Genomic DNA, 22,704 nt, shown 5'->3' with positions numbered 1-22,704 from the left:
ATTACCTTGCAACACGTAAAATACATTACACCTAGCCTTCTGATATGTTTTTGTTACTCTGCTAACAGAGCTGAATATATATCAGTAATATATACTGAAGGGGAGGAGGAAGGGAAGAACTCAAAAGTCTTGCATTCAAAACATTGCATTGGAATCTTGGAGTGAGATGGCTCAAGGCTCAACCACAACAGCCTGATCTTCCCTCTGAACATGAGGCTGTTACTGTCACAAAGACAATAACCTGCTATAGAAAAAAATTTGAAGCATCAATTCACAGATTGCAACCTGCTTTAAAAAAGGGTGTTCCTTCACTTCACAGGAATCACATCAATGTCCTAAAGAAGAGGAAACTAATAATGAGGCTAATGATGCAGGAAGCACCACATATATCTGAAGAGAAAGAAGGCTGGAGATACGCTCACGTGTCTCCTGAAGTCAATGAAATAACTTCTACATTTGGGCATCTCCTTGACCAGCAGAATTGTGTTCCAGAACGCATAGAAAATTTTCCTTTTACCCAGTGCATCTCTTTATGCTTTCACTGGATCCTCCACTTTGTGTAGACACCTTGTAGAGAAGTATTTTTTCAGCTTCCCTCTACAGAGGGAAATCTGCCCTTGGGCCTGTACTCATTATGATTCAGCCAGAGTGTGTATGAGGTTTCTTTCTCTGCCAGGAGCATGGCAATGATGACCATCAAATGGAATGGGGCCCCTGGCACCCACAAGCCTCCCACAGCATAAACATCTTGTGAGGACAGCTCTCTACCTGTCTGCCTCTAACTCCATGAACACAAACAAATCTGTGTGCAGGTTTTGCCCCTAAAAGTCCAACTTCCCTAAAAGGTCTGTTTTTCCTGATGGCTGCTGTGTGGATGGAAAGGAAATAAAAGCTTCATTGCAGATTATCTGTAGACTATCAGTAGCTCAGAGAAGTTATTAGCTTGTCTTCTACATGGATGTGATGTGAAGGTCACGCATAGACATCTCCTATTGAGACATCCCAGGTAAGAATAACAGCAGCAGACTGGTATCATGGCATATGCTGACAACTGGTCTGTTTTGTTTATTCCTTCAGAAAACACTGGGGACAATTTCAGGTGAGATACTGTGTTGAGCTCATCTCACACAGGAGGGTTCACCTACATCCTCTTGGGAACATGATGGGATCTGAGGTAACTTGTTACGAGCTTTAGTTTGTCCTATTACTTTATCTGAAATATTGCTGGTCTTATTTAAGCATTCCCACAGGGAAAACATGGTCACAAAATGAGTAAGTAGGAAAAGCATTCAGTGCAAGTATATCTAACTTACAGTGCTCTGATATTCTTCTGCAATGCAAGACAAATCCAAGCATTTGAAAATGGCAACATATAACACTTCTAAAAATAAACCTGATGGCTGCATGGAATGCCATCAGAACTTTTTTCTTCACTAAAAGTACCTACATAGTTAACAGAGCAAGGTATTCTGTCCAGAAAATATCCAGAACTAATTTCCTACTTTTTCACCCCCCTGTAAAAGAGATTTTATGTAAAAGATACTGGATTTCCTGTAATCCTTCATAGAGGGTTGCTATGGATACTTCGAACAGGATAAGGGTCAATCTGAAGAGTCAGAATTTTTGAGAAAATTCAATGTTACAGCAGTAGTGATACATGTCAAGGTGAGAGAGGACATAAGATTTAAGAGATATCCAGTCTGCCTTTGATTTTCAGATACAGTCTTCTGAATGGCATATCCTTTGGCTCTAGCTCCTGTTTCTCAAGCTGTGAAGAGGAATACTGAATTTAATCAGAGCTTGCAGTCAATGTCTGCTATAACTTCATTACCTTCTGGAAACACCTAAAAGGTGAACATGATCTTTAAAGGGAGTACGAGTGGGTTCCAGTTTTGCTTTTGCAGAAAGGTTTCCTCTTTTACAGTTAGGCTCTCTCCACAGTAAGATGAAAATGCCCAAGCCACAGCTCTTTCCCCATCCCACTGAAGGTTCACAAATACTTGGATGAGTTCAGAGAGCCCAGTGGTCCACTGCCAGTGTATACATGGCATTGAGAGTATGCCACTGAAAAAGTTTTGATGACCAATACTATCAGAATGACTGATCACCCCAAGCAACTCTGTCACACCAACATAGCTGTGGGTTATACTACTGTCCTGGCCTTTGACTTTCCCCATGTTTTCTTGACGAAGTTAGCTATAGGATGTATTTCTGGAGCACCTTCTTTACACGTTTGTTCAAAATAGGGACACAGTGTTTAAAGATAAGAAGAAGGAATGGAGCCATTGTTCTGATTGCCTCATAGGATTATCCACTCAGTATCCTCTCTGCTTCTAGAGATGGCAATGATTTTTCATCCATTCCTATTAAAGCTGATGGAATTATACTGTGGTTGCACAGAGGTGCCTTCTGACATCCTAACTCAGAAACTACTGGTGTGTCCATGGCACATCATGTCTGTGTCATGACAGTCAGTACACTGGCACAGAAGTAAAAATCAAAGTGAACAAAATATGCCAACAATACTACTTTTGTAAGTGATTTGAGCTTCAGTATTACCAATTTGAGGCACCACAGACAAAATAGTACCAGGGGCCCACCAAAAGGCCAGGTTCTTTTTGTGTGTGGTCTATTTGACTGGACCAAATGGAAAATCATTAAGTCTTCACTGCAGCACAGCCCTCAAGAAACACCAAGACAAAGCTGACTTATGCTTTCCAGGCCTTCTTCCATGCATGCAGCATTAGCCCTTGACTAGTCTCACGATAGACATTTTCAAGCTGGTCATTGAGGAGTTCAAGACATTTGACATGGTTTCTGAATGCCTTTGTAATGAATCTGAAATCCGGGCAGCTGGAGGTCAGCTTCAAGGCAGGCAGAGCTGTGTTCCATCAAGGGACATGGTTTGAAAGTGGTAGATCTTTCTTTTTTATTAGGGACTAAATACAAGCAACAATCTGGAGGAAGAGCAAGCTAAAAGCTGACCCTGGAGCACAAGAATTAAAATGCAAGCATGGAAGTCAAAGCAGAAGCCAGGTGCCAGGTCCCAAATAAATCTCCTGGAAAGAGGCACTAAAGCACCCTAAGCAACAAGGGCAAGTGATGCTGCGTGAAAGGAAAGGCTTCACAATGTGGTAGCCGTAACAGTAACTTGGACTCTTCTGGAAAGACACAGCAGAAAATACATGATGATGTTTTGATGCATACAGGCAGTCATTGGTTAAACTGAAGGAGAGGAGCAGCCCCTGTGGGATACTGCTCTCTAGTCCTGTTCACAAGGGTTCCATTTTCAAGCTTCTGCAGAGTGTACAAGGCCCTGCTTGACCTTCTAACAGGGAGTGATGAAAGACAGTTGTGCCTCATCAAACTGCTGTTACCATGAGGAACACAGGGAGTTGGGACTCCTAAGCTACTTCTGCCTTTGGTGAGGGAAAAACATGTTTAGCAGACACCATTTCTTATTATTTTGGTAATGCTTATAGGGAAGAAAAAAAGTTATTTCACTACATTAACCTTGGCCAGGGCACAATGTTTAGTGTATTGCTTGATCTTCACACACTATTCTTACACAATTGTTTTCTTCTAAGTATTGCAAAAAACAGGACACCTTCACCTTCACCTCCTAGTTTTAATTCCATCTCAAATATTGCTGGGATATTTCTAATTTATTTCTCTCTTGTGTGCTGCTGAACACTAGAAGAAGCTTTTTACACACATATATATAAATATATATAAAATTTGACTCTCTGTGAATCATGCATGTTCTCTGTGAATTTTGGGAAGCTAGCACTTGTGGGAGGGTGCTGAAACCTGGACAGTGCCTTCTGCAGGCTACATTTTTGTAGTGTGGAATAAATAAATAAACAAAGATTCGCCCAGCTGGGAAGCATCTACCTTGTACGGTTCACTGAAGAGGGAATAGCTCGTGTTAAATGCGCCATTGTCCTGCTGGGCCTCCTGATTTCTCCTTTCCCATTCTTTCCTTCGCAGCACGTTTCTATCTGGCTCATAGACACTGGAGTTAGAGAAAAAAAAAAAGATAAATAGTTTTTTCAGAGTTAAAAATTAGAGGGCAACATATAAACCAGCATGCATTTAAAAGTTAAGAACTCTGTTTTGCAGACAGATGGCAAAAATAAGCACAAACATGAATCAGACGAATGCCAGTTCAAGTAGGCTGGGGAGGTTGAGGTCTCTGGGAATGCTGGTGCTTTCAGCACACAGAGAATAGATAATTAAATTCTTACAGAAAAATAAAAGAGAAATCACATGGCAGGATGTAGTCTGTACAGAACTTCTCTGCTTGAAATGTGACAAAGGAAATATCTAAGCAACTTTGACAAAGACTAAAAGTTCTCTTAAGGCAGATAGTAATTACAGCTGTGAGTAAATAGAAATTATGAACATATTCCCACTTATGACATATCCTCTGAGTGTTGTATGAAAATGCTCCTTTTTTTCACATGGATGTGTTTCTGTAGCGATTCTTTCATTAACTAGCTCCCTAAAGAGCTGTTAAAACTATATGCTGTAGTGGTTTCCACAGTTAGGTTGCTTCTTCTGATCTCTGCTTATCAGCCAAGTCGTGAAACTACTACTGAAACAATTCCTCTTTCTGATGGATTTGACACTACCACAACCACAGAACATGAATAAATGAATAGTGAGACAACAGTGTATGTATGGCTAGTAGAGTGTAGCCAGAGAGAGAAAAATAAATCACTGCATTACACAACAGTATTAATTTTTAGAAATTAACAACTTTAGCTCCGATATAGACATTCAGAATAAAAATTAACTTCTTTATCTTCAGAATTCTAGTTTAATACATGACAACATAAACCAGAGAATCCTTATTTTGAATTTCCACAGACCAACCTTTCAGGTTTGCACATTTCAGCTGATTATGTTTTATTCTCCTCACAAAGGAAGCCAATATGTCTAACAAAGTTAATGTGTTATTTCACGACAATGTAACAAGTATGCTGATTCCTATTTTGCTTAGCTCAGCTAATGTTTTTCTTCTGGCACTGTAAATCTGTAAAGTAGGAATATATATTAATGTCATGTAAGTGCACCATGTGTTAATAAGATAAACGTTGTCTTGCTAACCAGCTTCCCAGTTAGCAAAACATATGTTGCATTGGCTACCCACGTGATGCTACCTAGTATGCCTCAGGCAAGGCAGTCAAAAGGCCAACAGCTATCCGATTCTAATTCGAGACTTGAGAGAGCTGAAAATACACAGGATATGTTAGATGCTATTCGTATTTAAAAACAATGCCTCAACAGTCACTAAATGAACACAAAATCTTTTGTTTGCTTGTTGATGCTGCTAACTCGAACTGGACTGCAGAGTACCCTTCTGATGGACCTGAGGGCGGATGCCAGGGGGAAGCATGGCTCTCAAACACAGGGGTTCATTGTGAAACACAGGGTTTCAGTGCAGCAGGTTGGAGACAGTGTCCAAACACCACCTTGTTTACAACCCCTTACAGGTGGTTGAGGGTTTTTGGGTTTTTATCCCATATTTTTCATGAGCAATGCATGATATTCACGCCAACATCCTCTCCTTGAAAAGCAGCATAATGAGGAGGCAATCGTAGGGGTGGAGTTTTGGGCATGGAAAATGCCTTCCTCCAGAAAGAAGGGAATGGTGAAGGCCTCTCCATGGGTTCCTGGGAGTGAGATCACCTGCTGGACATGCTGCACATGCTGCTGAAACCAGAGGCAGAGCAGTTGTCGTTGACTGCTGTGAGAGCAGAGATCTTCAGTTACTACATCGTGCCATCGAGCCTACTCCCATCAGCTGAGTCAATTAACAACCTGTGTCTAAAGCAGACTTTCTGCCATGCTGAAGAGCTGTTGTCAGGTTGGGTTTTTCTGGAGTTTTAAGGGATCAGGTTATAACTTCATCCTCAGCAACCTGTCCCCATCCAGAATCTCTTGACTTTTTGAGATACTCTGCATTTGTACTCTAGCCTGCAGCCAAACAGAGAGGGGCAGCTTCCCTGAGATTAATTATAATACTGGTCTCTACCCAATTTCTAGGAAACAAGTGCAACATTCTTCACTAGGCCTCATACAAATTTAAAAATTCACTGATGTGATACTCCTAAAGTGGAAGAACATTTTTATCCCTTTATTGGACAGAGATATATTTGATGAAGACATACAAGTCATCAGGTCTCTGAACCCCCTTCTCAAATGAGTTCACTGCTGGCAATGCAATATACAACCTGCAGTAATTCAGAATGATTATGCAAATGTCAGAATGTGTGACAATGCCTAATAGGCCATCTATAAGCAGTAAGTTAGGAAGAGCTACAAGTCAAGAGTTGTGTTCCTTTGGTAATACCAGATGGCAAAATGTCTAGCATTTGTGAGGCTGCTCCTTATTTGCATGAACATTGCAGCAATCACATTTCCTTGAACGTATGTCACCAAATGTATTTATTTGTTTTGGTTCAAGGAGAATACTGCCAACTGCTATAATTGTCTTTATTGCAGACACTTCATTTAATGGAAAATGATTCTTTTTAATAGATTTCTCCTTTATTTTTTTTAAATTTGCAATTTCAAACAATCCCAGAGGTACACGTACCTTTTAATTGTTTACGGTATGTCTCCTTTCAAGAGCTAAGCCATGAAGAACAAGCTCATGAAAACCTCATGACTTTTTCCTCATCGCAGCATGTGTACATATGTGGGTCATACATGCATATATACGTGTAGTATGCATGCTCAGTTTTGTAAGACTTGGAATCAAAGACCATGCAAACACTCATCCCTCAAAAGTCAGTGTCATTTGTATTTGTTTCATACAGGTCAAATTCCAAAAGGTTGAATTTAAATAGTTTTTAAATGGTACACTGTTATTTTTAAAATGCTGCATCTGTTTCAAATTCATGCTTAAAGGACATGAACCAGAACATGAGCAACAAGTCAAACACTTGCAAAAGTTATATATGAATAAAGGTTGTATTATATAAATTCAATTGCCTCAAATTTGGCACATTACTTTTTGGATTTATCTCAGCCCTAAGATCTGCCAAGACACATACTGGATATACCAATGAATTGTGCCTAAGTGCCAGTGTCTCAGGCTCAAAGCACTTTCAGCACACCACCACCCCAGTCACAGCACCCCTACCTTCTCTGCTTCTTCCAGGATACTTGGAATAATTTCACTCCCAGATATTTGCCAGATCAGATTTCCAATGGATCACTAAACATCTGAAGAGCAGGTATATTTAATGAATTTTGACCTGTTGTGATACCTTTTGGCCGATTACCTGGGCGGTCGCCAGTCTTTGGCCGTGCACAAGGTGAGTGTGGCTCCCTGTGAGACCGGCCTGCAGAGGATAGCCCAGGGTGCTGGCTCCTGATGGGAGGGCGGTGGTGGCACCAGCCTCCCCACAGAAGTACTTGCAGCTTTCCTCATGCTACTCCTGCCATCGGAAGGAACCACTTCCTTTAGTCCTTAATTAGAAATAGACAGAGATGGCTCAGGGGACAGCCTAGGAGCAGAGCAATAATTTTACCTGAAAAACCTGGGGCTGGATTTAATCTCCTACAAAGCCCAAAGAGTTATGTTGTCTCAAGCTAGGCTGAAAGAAATCATATAAAAAGCCTAGAGTTTTAAGCGTTGAAAAATCTCCTTTTCTTTCCTTTTTTTTTTTTTTCCTAAAGCACACTATTCCTGACTCAATTTGCCTCCCTCAGGTATCACTTTTTGGAGCAACTCAAATAAAAAGGTCTCATCTCCATGATGAACGAGGTGGTGACAGTGCACCAACATATCCTCCTGTCCTTTGGTTCAGGAACACCCAAATTTGCATTCAGAGGAAGATGTCCTTTTCCACAAACGAAGCACTGCACCTTCACAGAGGAATTACATGCCTTCGCAGGCGGATGGTGCGCATTAACGATGCTGCTTGACCTTTTCAGAAACCACAAAATTGCAGCATCACGAAGGGGAGATTCTGGAAGGGTACTGTTATTCTGTTACAAGATCACCATCCTCCTAACAGCTGGCATCTTTGAGGCTGTTAAACACACGGGTAGGTAAATTGAGGGTAAGATTGCTTTCTTGGCATCAGTTTATTTTCTGGAAAAGGAAAGGGGCTGTGACCCAGCCAGCCCTACCAGCATGACAGAGGAAGGCGTTACCACGTGTATACAGAGATGTGGCTGCAGTTTCTGAACTTGTTATCATTTGCAGCAACCTGCAATCTTACCTTTGCCATTCCAGACCCTCCAATATAATTTTCCAGTCCAAAGACTTAGCTCATTATTCTCTGAATTGTGAGGGCCTTGCAACACCCACATACTAACTCACCTTCCTTCTGCCTCCCCACGCACATAAATACTGCGATATAAATTTAGCAGGAGTAGCTTGTTTGTTTGCAGTTAATGTTTTACCCAGGAGGCTGATCTCCTTCACCTTGGCAGCTACCTGTGGCACTTAGCACAAAACATTCAGAACCTGAAGTCTAGACATATTAATTACAAAAGCAGAGCTGATGCTTCATGCTAACAGGCAACTATTTCTTAAATTGGCAAACCCACAGCTCCTGTGGGGTCCTGGCAGTCTTTTGCTAGGGAAGACCAAGTTCCCAGGGCTGAGCTTCATTCCCAGATTTTATCAACCCCCCCCATTTGTTCTTAATCTGACCCTTCTTCTTCCATAATGAAATTAAAAAGCTCCATCAAAACATCATCAGACTACAACACCCACTCCTGGTGCCACAGGAGTGACACCATCCCCAAGCTGCCAGGTGCAGTCCATATCAGTACAGTGCTGATCATGTTCCAAATAAACAAAAAAAAAACCCACCTCAAAAACACAACCCATACTGTAAGTGACTAAAAGATACGGGCATTTCAAGAATAAACCTAGACCTGAGAACAAGTTTTCTGCAAGGACACATATATCTTTGAAATTAAATTTTAGCACACGGCCATTTTTGAATTATGAACAAAGTTAGAACTGCTTCAAAGCCATGGAAAACAGGCAATATTTCAAGAAAATAAATTTTAAAATGGTTTACTGATTATTCTCAACATTTCCCCACAAATTTTAATCTGGCACACAAATCAATATACTAAATTTCAGGCTGAAGTGAGGACATTTTCTTAAATATTTAATAGTCTAATTCTACCCTGAATTACTACATTTATGCCAAAGTAGCTAAATAGAGTAAGTCAAAGGAAAATCTTATACAACACCATAAAAATGCAGTCCAACCCTGATGCAGGACAGTGATTATGAAACAATTCGGAATGAAAACAGGATTCTGAATTTAATGTACCATAATTCTTGTATCTCTGCCATATTTTAAAACCCAAAAGGACAAGTCAGACTGAGACCCTGTAAAGGCAACAGCTCCAAACATTTTTAGAAAATAGTCTTAACTCTAATGATTTAATTACAACAACTGAGTTATCTTGCTTGCTGAATTGCTGTGCTTAACATAGTAGTGCTATCATTTAATGCCTATTTTCTATTTCACTGTCAATGTCCATGGTTTTTGCTGGCCAATTTCTAGGTACCAGTTCCATTTCCAGATAAGTATAAATGGTATCTGTTTGGAAACTCATTGCTAATGGAGTATAGGGAACTCCCAAGATACAAAATCCTTACATTTTTGAGCATTAAATGTTTTCCCCAATGACATTTGAACTATCAATTAAATTATAACAAAGGGGCTGCCTTTGATGAACAAGTGGCATAATCAATAAAATACCTTCCTACGTTGCAACGGGCTATTTTTAGACTTTTTATCTATCTTAAACAGCAGAAGTTAATTTGAGGATTTTTACAGTATTTTTTCCCATTTACAAACAGAAATGCCGTGGGGTAAAGCAATTACTCTGATTTACTGTTTTCACTTTGATTGAACATAAAGATGTAGCAGGGTCTCAAAAAAGCAGTAACTTAACAAACTGTGCTCCTATCCACAGACAGATAAAGTACCTATTTTGCTATTTCAAAGAGTTTACCTCCAGGCAGCAGCACAGAGCAAACATCAATCAATGACATGTGTCTAAGATGAGATTGATGTTTACTCTCACAGCTTTTCATCTTACATCCAATAAATTATTTTTCCTTCACCAAAGTGCCTGGTTAAATTTCATTTTTCACTTTGCAGTATCAGTTTTAAAACTTTAGCTTCCAGCAATTTTAAAGCTAGGATTCATTGATGCTTCAGCTTTTACAGCCTGTTTATGATTTGTATTAGCCATGAAACACTACCGACCAAACATGAATATGATCAGGGGGAGCTGAGCTGGGGCAGCCGCTCGCACGGTGGCAGGTGCAGGCTGGAAGGTGTGAGATTACTTTAATTATCTGCCTGGAAATTCCAAGTCCAAAACAGGGAGCTGTATTTTCAGGGGCAGATATATCGCATCCACCAAACAAATGAATCCATACATATCGTATCAGCAAAATCAGCATCGGGGTGTTTGGGTCTGGCCTTCTGAGGGTTAACACTGGGCAACTGGAAGGAACCAAGGAAAGGCTAATTGTGGATGCAGTTATTACCTTACAGGCACTCACACCTGACATTCACAAAATGTAAGTGCTTTGCAGGCAACCTGACTGAATTTTAAATATCAAAATGCTGAGAAAACCTAGGACTGCAGTTAAGACTGGGATCCAGGTTGTTGAGTCAGAGCATCACAATTGAGGAACATTAGAAAAAATCCAATTTAGTTCAACACCTGCTTTTATAACAGTACCTCTTCCAGCCTCGCTACAGATAAAACATGCACATTGTCTTCCCTCAGTGAAGTTTTGGTCAATGAGAGAAACTGAGACAAAATTCTAATTTACTTTTAGTTTCAGGAAAAGTAACTTCATCATACGATGAACATACACAAGTTCAAACTTACATTACACATAGATAATCAAAAATTCACCGTTCTGTATTAATAGGCAATCCTATTTTCAATACCTTATTATTTTCTTTTTATAACCCTAAACCTGCTAGCAAAAATGCCTAAGATGGATGAAGACCTTAAAACAACACTGAGCCAATCTAGAAATAAAATTTCTGATTTTGCACTGCTCTAACAATATATTCTTTGAAAGTATATTCACAATTGTAAAATTCACCACTGTCAATAATCTTATAACTGGAATTAGTGTTTCTTTTTCTTCACAATACAAAATTATATTTAAAACCTCCAGAAACTGAGTGAAGATCTTGGCTGCCAAGAAAAAGATACTGTAGATGTGACAAGGTTTTCCTTTTCTATCCTTATCCATAGTTCCGAGGGGGAGATAAAAAAAAAATCAAGATGGAAGATTACAAACCTGGCAAACCACAATGATGCCCTTTTATTTAATTTTGTAAATGTTACTTTTATGTTGCACTTTAAAAATACAACAGCCCATAGAACCACAGAATCACAGAAAGGTGTGGGTTGAAAGGAGCCTTAAAGATCATCTAGTTCCAAACGCCCTGCCATGGGCAAGGGAACCTTCCACTAGACCAGGTTGATCAAAACCCTATTCAAGTCCTTCTCCTCAGGGCTGCTCTCAACCGAGGGGGACAATTTTTTTCTGCCTAACCTAACAGTGCTGAATTCCCTGGGCTGCTGCTACACAAGGCCTTACCTAACTTGACAATACCTGTATCTGATCAGTTTCTTCTCACATTGCTTCCCTGCCAAAGATGTCAGACACAACGCCCCTTTGCCTGTTTTCCTCCACAATGATTTCTGCTGTCCACTCTATCCTTAGGCATGGGAAACTGTTCTGGCTATGAACTGCCACACCTGTGCCCTTTTTTTTCCCTCTCCTTTGCATTTCTTCTTAGGCTCCTTATAGCCAAAATTAGTGAAAAATTATAGCTTTTTTTTTGATTGGCTCATCTCCGTAGAGAATGTGCATACATAGGTAAATTTTTCATACAGTCTTGGTCAGACTGAATGGTGCAATAAACTGAATTTACTCCTATCATTGCCTGATTTCTAGGGATGTTCTGAACTTTTAAAATGTAATGAAAAAATTCTGGCCTTTTAAAAATCTATTTGACATTTTGCAGTCAATGTTTAATACTTTATTTAAAATGTTTGTTTAATTTCCTTTTGATATGTTTGCTGAAAACTGGATTTCAGTCAATAAAGATTTTCGGTGTTAGTTTCAGTAATAAAAAAAAATAAAACTCATATAAATTAACCTAATAAAGGTTCAAAAGTTTCCTGAAACTTAATAAAATCTAAATAAATTAAAAAGTGCCCTCAAAATTGAGAAAAAAAATGTTTTGCCTCTATGTCTTTTTCAGAAAAAAAATCTCTCCTTGCTCCCATTTTTTTTAAGCTATTTAAGTAGCCTGTTCCTTCCAGGGGGCTCTGCACAGTGATCCATCCACCCACAGCTATTTGCAGGACTGCGAAGTACTCCAAGGTATACGTCACATGGCACACACAAATTGAAAGCTCTGCAACTGGCAGAAAAATTTCACCATGCAATTCACCCTGGCACGACCTGACTTAGAGCAGCAAAAGAAAGATCAGAATTACAGAATCAGAGAATCACAGAATCACTAAGGTTGGAAAAGACCTCCAAGATCAAGTCCAACCTTTGACCAAATACCACCATGCCAACAAAATCACAGCACTAAGTGCCACATCAAATGCTTTGTTGAACATTTGACTCCACCACCTCCCTGGAAACCCCTTTCCAATGCTTAACTGCCCTTTCAATGAAAAAATTCTTCCTGATGTCCAACCTGAACCTCCCCTGACAGCACTTGAGGAAGGTTCCTCTTGTTCTGTTCCTAGTTGTCCAGAAGAGCCTGACCCCCACCTGGATAGAACCAGGTGGTTGTAGAGAGTGATAAAGTCTCCCCTGAGCTTCCTTTTCTCCACGCTAAACAACCCCAGCTCACGCCTTCATAGACTTGTGCTCCAGAGCCTTTTCAAGCTCCACTGCCCTTCTCTGGACATGCTGCAGCACCTCATTGTTTTTCTTGCACCGAGGGGCCCAAAATTGGACACAGCACTCAAGGTGTGGCCTCACCAGTGCTGAATACAGGGCGATAATCCCTGCCCTGGTCCTGCTGGCCACATGACTGCTGATACAGGCCAGGATGCCATTGGCTTTCTTGGCCACCTGGGCACATGCTGGCTCATGTTCAGCAGCTGTTGACCAGCACCCCCAGGTCTTTTTCCAAGGGGCAGCTTTCCAGGCACTTTGCCCCCAGCCTGTAGTGCTGTCTGGGGTTGTTGTGACCCAAGGGCAGTACCCAGAACTTTGCCTCACTGAACATCACACAATTGGCCTCAACCCATTGATCCAGCCTGTCCAGATCCCTCTGCAGAGACTTCCTGCTCTCCCTTAACACTCCTTCCCAGCTTGGTGTCATTTGCAACTGACTGAGGGCACACTCAATTTTCTCATCCAGATCACTGAGTAAGGTATTAAACTGGGCTGGCCCCAAAACTGAGCCCTGGGGGACAGTACCTCAGCCTTTTCCTCATCCTTGGTTACAACGTTCCTTTCCCTCCACATCCAGTAAAGGATGGAGATTTTTCTCAGCAATCTTTTTTTTGTTAATGTACTTATAAAAACATGTTTTATTATCTTTCACAGTGGTGACCAGATTGAATTCTAGCAGAGCTTTCACCTTTCTAATTTTCTCTCTACATGACCTAAAGACATCCTTGTACTCTTCTTGAGTTGCCTGCCCCTTCTTCCAAAGGTCATACTCTCATTCTTTTCCTGAGCTCCGGCAGAAGCTCCCTATTCAGCCAGGCCAGTCTTCTTCTCTGCCAGCTTGTCTTTCAGCACATTGGGATGGCCTGCTTCTATGCCTTTAAGATTTTCTTCTTAATATATGCCCAGACTTCCTTTGTTTTTAAGGGCAGTTTCCCAAGCGACTCTCTGAACAGTGTCCTGAACAGGCAGGCTGAAGTCTGTCCTCAGAAAGTCCAAGGCAGAGGTTTTGTTGACCCCCTTTCTTACTTCACCAAGAATTAAAAACAATATAATTTTGTGATTGCTATGCCCTAGATGGCCTCTGATCAGCACATCTCCCACCAGCCCTTCTCTGTTCACGAACAGCACATCAGCAGTGAACAGAGGGGCACTGCCCCTGGTAGCCTTTCTTACCAGCTATCAGGAAGTTAACTTCTACACACTCCAGGAACCTTCTAGACTGCCTTCTCTCTGCTGTGTTGACTTTTCCAGCAGACATCCTGTAGGTTAAAGTCTCCCACAAGAACATGGGCTAGGGATCATGACGTGTCAGCCAGTCACTCATAGAAGCTTTCATCTGCCTCTTCATCCTGGTTGGGTGGTCTGTAACAGACTCCCACCAGGAAGTCTGCCTTGTTAGCCTTCCCCCCTTTTCTCACCCACAGGCACTCAACCTTATCATCACTATTCTTGAGTTCCCTACAGGAAAAGTACTCCCTAATGTACAGAGCCACCCCACCACCTCTCCTGCCTGCCTGTCCCTTCCAGAGTGCCTATGGCCATCCACTGCAGCACTCCAGCCATGCGAGTCATCCCACCACATTTCCGTGACAGAGACTGCGTCCCAGTTTTCCTGATGCACGATGGCTTCCAGCTCCTCTGGTTTGCTCCCTGTACTGCTGCACTGGTGCAGGTGCACTTCAGCTGGGCTATCGATTTCACAGCAACCCTGGCATGCTGCCCCTAGGCTCATCTCTATTGAGCCTGGTTTTATCCCCCTCCCAACTTCAAACCTAGTTTAAATCATTAAGCCAGATCTAAGAGCGCTTTACCAGTACAGAGGTAACAGCATGTATATTAGAAAACATTCTTGGCATACAAGCAAAAGGAGCAAAACTTCACAGACTTCCATGGATGACAAAGACGAGTAGTTTTAAGTTGTTAAACGATTTTGGTGCATAGAATCCCTATGAAACATGAGTGAAAGACACACAGATTCAGCACCTAAATGGACAGATTCGGAAAACTCTTGCCTGTATTTATGTTCTGGTTTTAGATCAACATTCAAAATTCTCTGATGTCCAAAGGGTACCAAAATAGAGTCCTGAAATACAGGACACAGGATTGTAGCCTTACACAATATTATACTTCCACGGAAAGCCAAAGCGCAGTATTTCATTATGAATGTGTCAGCTGTTAATAACCATCAAATCTATGACTCATGAAAATGTCTATACATGTTTTATTAACAAAGCAACATTTCCAATTTACTTTTACCACAATGGATAATGACTGAAGGTTCATCAGGGTTAATCAAGAAAATGATGTAAATTTTATACTGCATTATGTTTCACTTGGCTTAAAATGGATCTTGAGCGACAATCTTTTTTATGTGTTTAATCATGATTTACAGCATTATGGAAACCATACAACAGCCTCACTGTGAAAAAAAAAGTTATTAACAAGTCAGTGCATAAGTCATCAGATTTTATATATTCACAGAAAATCACTTCTTGGGATCTTCAGCAGAGAGGCACTGAGTCTGCTTTCTGTAAAAATAGAATCGATATGTTTTGAGATGCCTTGTTTTAATTTATCTTTCCTTCAGATTTTATAGATAGATGGAGATCTTATTATAGCATTTCATATATTGCAAAGAAACCATCAGTACATACAGGTAAGGCAGAACTAAATTTTAAACAGATCTGTGCTAGCATATCCACATGATAAAAATAAATTTGGGTGATATTTTTGGATGATGTTAATAACTGCACATGCAGATAAAACAATCAAAGAAGTTAAACCCTATGCTAATCATAGAGATTAAAAAAAAAAAATCAACCACTGTAAATGCCCAAACAATAAATCCACTAAAATCTGTACTTTTTCTTATATGAACACACAAATGTAGCTCACTATAAGAAGAAACTGTGATTGTTTTTAGCAATCATTTGCTTGTATCAGAGTCTGTAAGCATAAAATCTAAATATGGGAATTATGAAATTTCATCTTCATTCTGCTCAGCTGAAAAAATTTCAACAGAAAATGGAATGAGATCTCTATATTTATATATAAATATATATATAAACTTATATCTAAATCTATCTCTCTAGAACCTATGTAGGCAGCTTGCTTTCACATAACTAAAAGGACCACTGTAATAAATCTGGGTTCAAGAACCTAAGTAAGTTGTGGCTTATATATAACTTTCAGACAACAACAGTGAAAAAAAATCCTTATATAGAGGATGTTTCACTCTTCTTCCACAAGACTCTAGTAGTAGCCAAACATATTGCACTGTGCCACAAAGCTAACCAGCTTTTCTAAAAGACATTGTACACGTTTAAACTAAGAAAAATGCAAATTCCTTCCCAGTTCTTTCTTGTGAAAATGGACAATGTAAACTGGACCTGAGGTTTATGCTTTACCAAATAATAGTATCACCACATATCCTTGGAACCTGCCTAAGAAAACTGCCTGGCACACAAACCATATGACTTTTTTAGTATCTTATTCATTATATCCTGCTTGTTCTGTTGTGGCTCTGTCATATTTTGACACATTAGCCCCAAGGGATATGCAATCAAAATTAGGAAGAGAAGTTAGTCAAACCAGCATACCCATGAATAAAAGAATAATTTATGTCCATACCTGAATAAAGATGCATGTTAAAATGATGAAAAAGTTTAAACTTTTATGCCCTGTGACTGGTGTAATTCATGTAGGCTTCTTACACATGCTAGTCCCAATTCAGACTACTGAGATGACTGACTGTATCACATAAGTCATGCTCACCTTCAGAGCTGCACAGAGAAGCATCCATGTGCTTCCCCCCTTAAGTAACAGACAATGGAAAGTGAGGTATTTTTCTCTCATTATAGAAAAAAAACCCCAGTATATGAATCACAATTTTTGGTTTGTGCCTCCCTTAATACTCTGCTTCTGCTTAAGAAGAATGGTGGTGATATAGTCATGCCACAAATCCAACCCAAAACTTAATATGTCAGAAATACAAAAGCCTAAACATAAGTGCAAAAAAACCTCCTATATTTTAACTTGCAGAAACAGCATGACTGTTCAAGTGCCTCACTTTCAAGTAGGTTAAAATGCATTTAAATATTTCAAAATCTGAAGGAAATGACATAAAAATGACAAAACATCACCCAGAAGCTTCAATGGTTGTGATAGATGCAGAAGCCACTCCAGAGATGCCCGGGCAGGGACGGTGCCAGAGGCAGATGCTGTCTGTTGGGGGGGATCAGCCTGGTTCCAGGCCAAAGCAGGGAAGCCAGTGACCTGATGAAGCTGGATACATTGTTCCCTCACTGTCTAACAGCTGCTTTGCCCTGACTACTTTTTCTCAGCAAATTTTACCTTTAGCAAGAACAACAAAAGCTAGTAAGAGAGAAATGTTTTATTTTTACTGCATACTCTGTTTGAAGCCTGAGTTCATAAATGTATATTTGTGTCACAGTAAATTATAAGGATATTATTTACCTGTATAGTGTAAGGTGCAAAATTATTCAGTGTTTCATTTTGAAAATGTTAAGAGATATCTAAATTGTATATGTAGTTGCAAAACCACGAGGAAGGATCTAAATCGTATGTATTATTCTAAAAACATGTATTTGGGAGATGTCTGTAACATTTCTATTTGAATCTTCCATAGCAAAGATCCCTTTTTATTGTATTAGGAAGCTTAGAAATCTTTGGGTCATTTTTTCTACAAATCTTTTAAATGTTTCAAAACATTTTACTTCAATTTGACCTTCAGTGTTCAAGAATATCAAATTTGTGTGACCTATCAATAAGCCCACTGAAACTGGTTTCGTGGGAACAACTCAGGACTGAAATAATTCTGACAGGTGGTGTATTAAAAAAAGGGCCAGAATTTTTTCTTGTCCTGTTTCACTACGATAATAGAATACAACCAAAAGGAGTTAAAGAAAACCAAGAAACAAGGCTGAAGGAAGTTGTCCTGATTTTCCGCTTCAGAAAAGCCAACAAAATCCTGATGCCTAAGATAGGACATTTGCAATGTTAAAAAAAAAACCAAAATCATACAGGAGGAACCCATCCTCCCTCTTTGTATTGGCAGACTATCAACCCATGATCCCACAATTCTCTGGGGATGGGACAGGACTGAAATAGAAAGGACTCTGAAAACAAGGCAAGCTCTGCCCTGATCCCTAACCTGTTTCAGTCCACTCAAACTCATGTTCACCATGCTAAAAATCCAGCACTTAGAAGAAGGCTAAGCATGCAGTTTGGATTTAGCTGCTCACATGCTCTCAGGCTCTCTAGTCTTAGAAGTGATGACATTCAAAACCCTCGCAGTAGATACCCAAATTCTTTTCAAGAAATAACATTTGAACCTCATGGAAGGTGTTTAACATTTCAAAGACACTGGTAGGGTGACTGGTTGGTCTAACAGAACAATTTTTTCCCCACTAAAAGCCAGCACGTCGGAGAGGTGACATTCCTGGAGTGGGCTGTAACACAGGTGAACAGCGGCAGTACTCCACAGTGTTACTTGCTTGCAGAAACCTGGAGCAGCACAGAACAGAAAGATGAGAGACCTGCTTGCTGTCCCTTCCTAACCCTGACAGACGGGCCCACAGCGAGGAAAAAATGACAGGGGTGAGGGTGAGAGAGAGCACAAAACTAGACCAGCACCAGTGAACTTGATTTTTATTTGAAACCAAACAAACCAATTCACAATTGGTAACTGGAATATCCCAGTGCAAAAAATAAACAGAAGCTGTTATTAACAAGAGAATATTTTGTTGCTAACATGCCACCTGAAGAAAACTGCTACTACATTTACCCTTCCTCAATATTTCCTAAGCAGCAATGCTGACAGAGTTTCTCAGTGACAAAGGGAATGGCAGAGAATTACTTCCTTCTAGGTTATGGAAAGCCAAAAACTTATGATAATCCATTTGGGTGGTTTTTGAATACAAGTGAAAGAAAATAAGCTCAGTGAATTTTTTCAGGTTTATATTTGGGGTTGTTTTTTTGAAAAAACTGTGAGATGACTGTAATACCAATGGTTCTATTTTCCTGTGAACCAAGACAGTATCTTAGTAACTCAATAAAGATTTCTGAGTTTTTTACATGGTTCTAGAGAACATTTTTCTGTTCCTGATGTGTTCCACTAAATTAAAAATAATTTAACAGCTGGGAAGACCTAAGTATCAAGCTGAAGGTAGTATCAGTTAAAGCTAAGGTAACAAACTTCATGTGCAATGTGCCTAGGGTGACCCTGCTTGAGCAGGAAGGCCAGACCAGATGACCCACTGTGGTCCCTTCCAGCCTCACCCATTCTGGGATTCTGTGATTCACCCTAAACTGACCCGTAGTTGGGCACTGAGAAAATCACACACTGGCCTGAGGACCTCTGCTGTAGGAAAGATGTGATGTACCCCAGAAAAGAGGTGACATAAAGGAGTGAGGTATAAAAAAGGACAAATTGAGCTTGTCTGGTTCAGAAAAGAGAAGACTGGGAGACACATGATAATGATCTACCCACCTATAAAAACTTGTTGCAGAGCAGACAATGATGAATTGTGTTCTCTGTCTTTTAAGTCATGCAACTTAATTTGCAGAAGAGGAGATTTAGATATGATTTCAGAAACGCTATCTAACTTTAAAAGGAAGGGCAGGAAGAGGCTGGCTATCAACTCCACAGCCTCCTTGGCTTCTTTATCTCAGTTTTCCTCACAACCCTGTCCTCACCAGCAGACAGTTATTGTTAAGATTGTCCCTTCCTAGACAGCTTTAAAACACAAAATAAAAAAGAATAGGAAGTCTTTATCCACTGAACAACACAACACCCTATCTTCCTTCCGGATGAGCAAAACTGCCCCCTTACATTATTACAGGGATGCTCCTCCTTCATAAATACCTGCTGTTATCACTTAGCAAAGTAAGACTTGTTCTCCCCAACAATGAAGACACTTTTCTGGGAGGAACATACATCAAAAAGATTCTTTCTGGAGTAGGGACCTACCTATAGATGTCCCTATATGGCTACTCCACAATCTTAAGGGACTCAGAGGTGCTATAAAATTTAGATTCTCACCTGTCAGGCTGGCCTAGGTGCACTTCTGACTTAGAGTCAGGGGGGGAAATAAAGGTCCTGTGCAGCCCAGCATTTGTAATTATTTTTTATTTGGAATAATTTGTGCTTTTTTTATTTAATATATGGGCTAAAGGACAGAGATATTTTTCTTTTTTCAGTTACTGAATTCAGAAACTGATCTGTAAGATGTGAGAGCAGGAACATCTTTTCCACTACCTCCAAATCAACCATGCTTAGCTGCTAGAGAGACACGCAAGGCGTGCAAAAGGTGACATGCAAAAACCAAGAGGTTTTCTAAAATATCTTCATTACAAAGAACTTAAAATTATCTCTGACACTAAGAATTCCAGAAGGGGTTCTACTCAGGGCAGATTATATTTGCTGTTAGAAATTTACTTTTCATCCCTAAAACTCTCTGGTGCACAAGAATCTGAATCCCATTTTACAACAACAGGAAAGGCAAGGGACAAGCAAGATGATTTTGTAACGAAACTCAAACTCCTGACGTTAAATATGCCCAACAGTCCACATGTAAAGCCAAACACTAAGCACCAGCCATTCAGAACCAACTCAGGAAGATTCTCATCTGCGTGGGCTTTGGGAATACCCATGAAATGTGACAGAAAATCATGGCTGGCAAGAAGCTAACTGCCTCAAAAGCTGAGTCCCAGAGCTTAAGTTCACTGTAGACTGTACACTACAAGGACTGCTTCTTCACTTTCCCTCAGGATTTGCAACTGTGAGGTAAATACAGTCTAACAAATTCACTTTGGGAATAAGAAGTCATGATATTTGAATTCGCCTACCATGTGTTGTAATTTATGACACACCAAGAAGACATTATAAAACAAAGTAAATTAAACAATGATTTCCTATTGATAGGTAAGATGAAAAAAAATGTCCCTAATCCCACCAGAAAACTATTTTTCTACTGTTACAAGTTTAGCAAAAAAAAAAATCAAGAAAGATAAGAAAAGAACAAGTTGTCTGTATGGTGTAGATATATTATATTCTATTTTGGGATCTGATTAGACATTTTCTATAATGTGAAAATATGGCATGTTTTGTCACAAATTAAAGTAAAGCCTTCTTTTGGATATTTTTGCTTACCTATTCATGGCATTCTATTACATCCATCATAAAAAGAAAATACTGTTGGTGATATTTTTTTGCAGAGACAGACATCAATGCTAAGCACTTAGCAGTATGTTATGTTTTTTTGAAGATGCACTTGGGGGAATCAAAGTATTTTATTGCACAATAGATATTATTCTGTTTGTACTTGCATTTCTCCAAACTTAAACCATTTGCAATGTTTTATTTCAGAGCATACATAACCATGAACACTGACTGGGGTGATACTGTTAAGTATTCAAACAATTCCTGCACATCACTTACAAAAAAAATATCTTTGGGTAAATATCTTTGCCTTCTCTTTTTCTTTGCCTTTCCTTTGACAGTGCCCTTATAGGACATATTATTGGAAAAAATGAACCACATTTTCTCCATTTACTGCTTAACAAAAAAAAAAAAAAGAAAAATGTTATAAGCTATAAATAAAATCATCTAATATTTGTATTGCACTAATTTGTCAGGGGTTGAATAAATGTTAATTACACAGATTTTTAAAAATCAGGCTTGTTAATGTCATTTTTAATTTAGAATGTTACACTGTAAATGTTTTCCATTGTGTTAATTTACACCTGTTATTACAGCCTTCATTATTAGGTTTGCACTGGAACAGCCACTTTGTGCCACTGAAATTTGCTTAAAACAGCAGAAACAATTACTAATTAGAAGGGCATGTTTACTTTAATTATACTTATTTCCTAGTCTACTTTTATACGTTGCACACTATGAAAGTGTATGATTCAATTAGCCAAACCCATTTATCTTAGGCAATTCCACAAATGAGTATTGCTTAGAAAGATAGCAAATTCTTCCAGCACTACTTTGCCTCATAAATTTCATATGTGACACTAATAAATACATATGGTGACTGAGTATCACTTTCTATGTGACCTCACTGCTTTCTCAGATTTTTGCTAATGTGTCTTCAGTAATTGCAGATTACCAGAATGACATTCTGTTTAAACAACAAGCACAACTGTTTTAATCAAAGATCTTAAACCACTGACATGTTGAACCATCTTTAGCTTTTAAAAACTCGGAATCAATAGAAGATAAGCCCTCAGCTCATTCAGTTATCCGCACACTGTGAAACTACTACAGATACTCATCCACTGATATCTAGAGTTACTCTTATGTATTACCAAGTGCTTTATAAATTTGCAAATCAAGTGCAACTTAAACTTCTTGGGAACAAAAAGTTAATGTCTTTAGCCTTTACAAATATGACTCTTTGAGCTTTTCCAGTGAAAGTTGTATTATCTATCTACTCACACAGATTAAAAAGGAGGAGAGTCATAAAAATTCTTTACAAATTACTTCCCTGAAGCTCATTCCTAGCATTATGTTTTAAACCTGAAGCGAGGATTAAAAAAAGAGTTATGTTTCTAATTGATAGTTGCTGCTCCTATTCTATGCAAATAATATTGGCAGGTAGTACAACATACTGTTGCTTTCAAATAACGTTATTTCAGTACTTACAACAAAATTCAGTACCCTGAAAAATAAAACTGCAGATAAAATTGTACAAACTGGGGGGGAAGCCTCAATGAGTTCCATG

General features: G+C 39.4%; 1 protein-coding gene across 1 annotated transcript in view; it reads right to left on the bottom strand.

Annotated features, from left to right (window-relative positions):
- Positions 1–22,704, bottom strand: part of AFF3 (ALF transcription elongation factor 3) — a 312,555-nt gene that overhangs the window by 258,643 nt on the left and 31,208 nt on the right. The window contains exon 2 of the mRNA XM_069005855.1: positions 3,895–4,015. Coding sequence (XP_068861956.1) covers positions 3,895–4,015 — 121 coding nt within the window. The remainder of the gene's footprint in view (positions 1–3,894; positions 4,016–22,704) is intronic.

The sequence above is a fragment of the Aphelocoma coerulescens genome, chromosome 1 (assembly GCF_041296385.1).
Source record: "Aphelocoma coerulescens isolate FSJ_1873_10779 chromosome 1, UR_Acoe_1.0, whole genome shotgun sequence".
NCBI lineage: Eukaryota > Metazoa > Chordata > Aves > Passeriformes > Corvidae > Aphelocoma > Aphelocoma coerulescens.
This window is presented reverse-complemented; position numbering and strand designations above follow the sequence as displayed.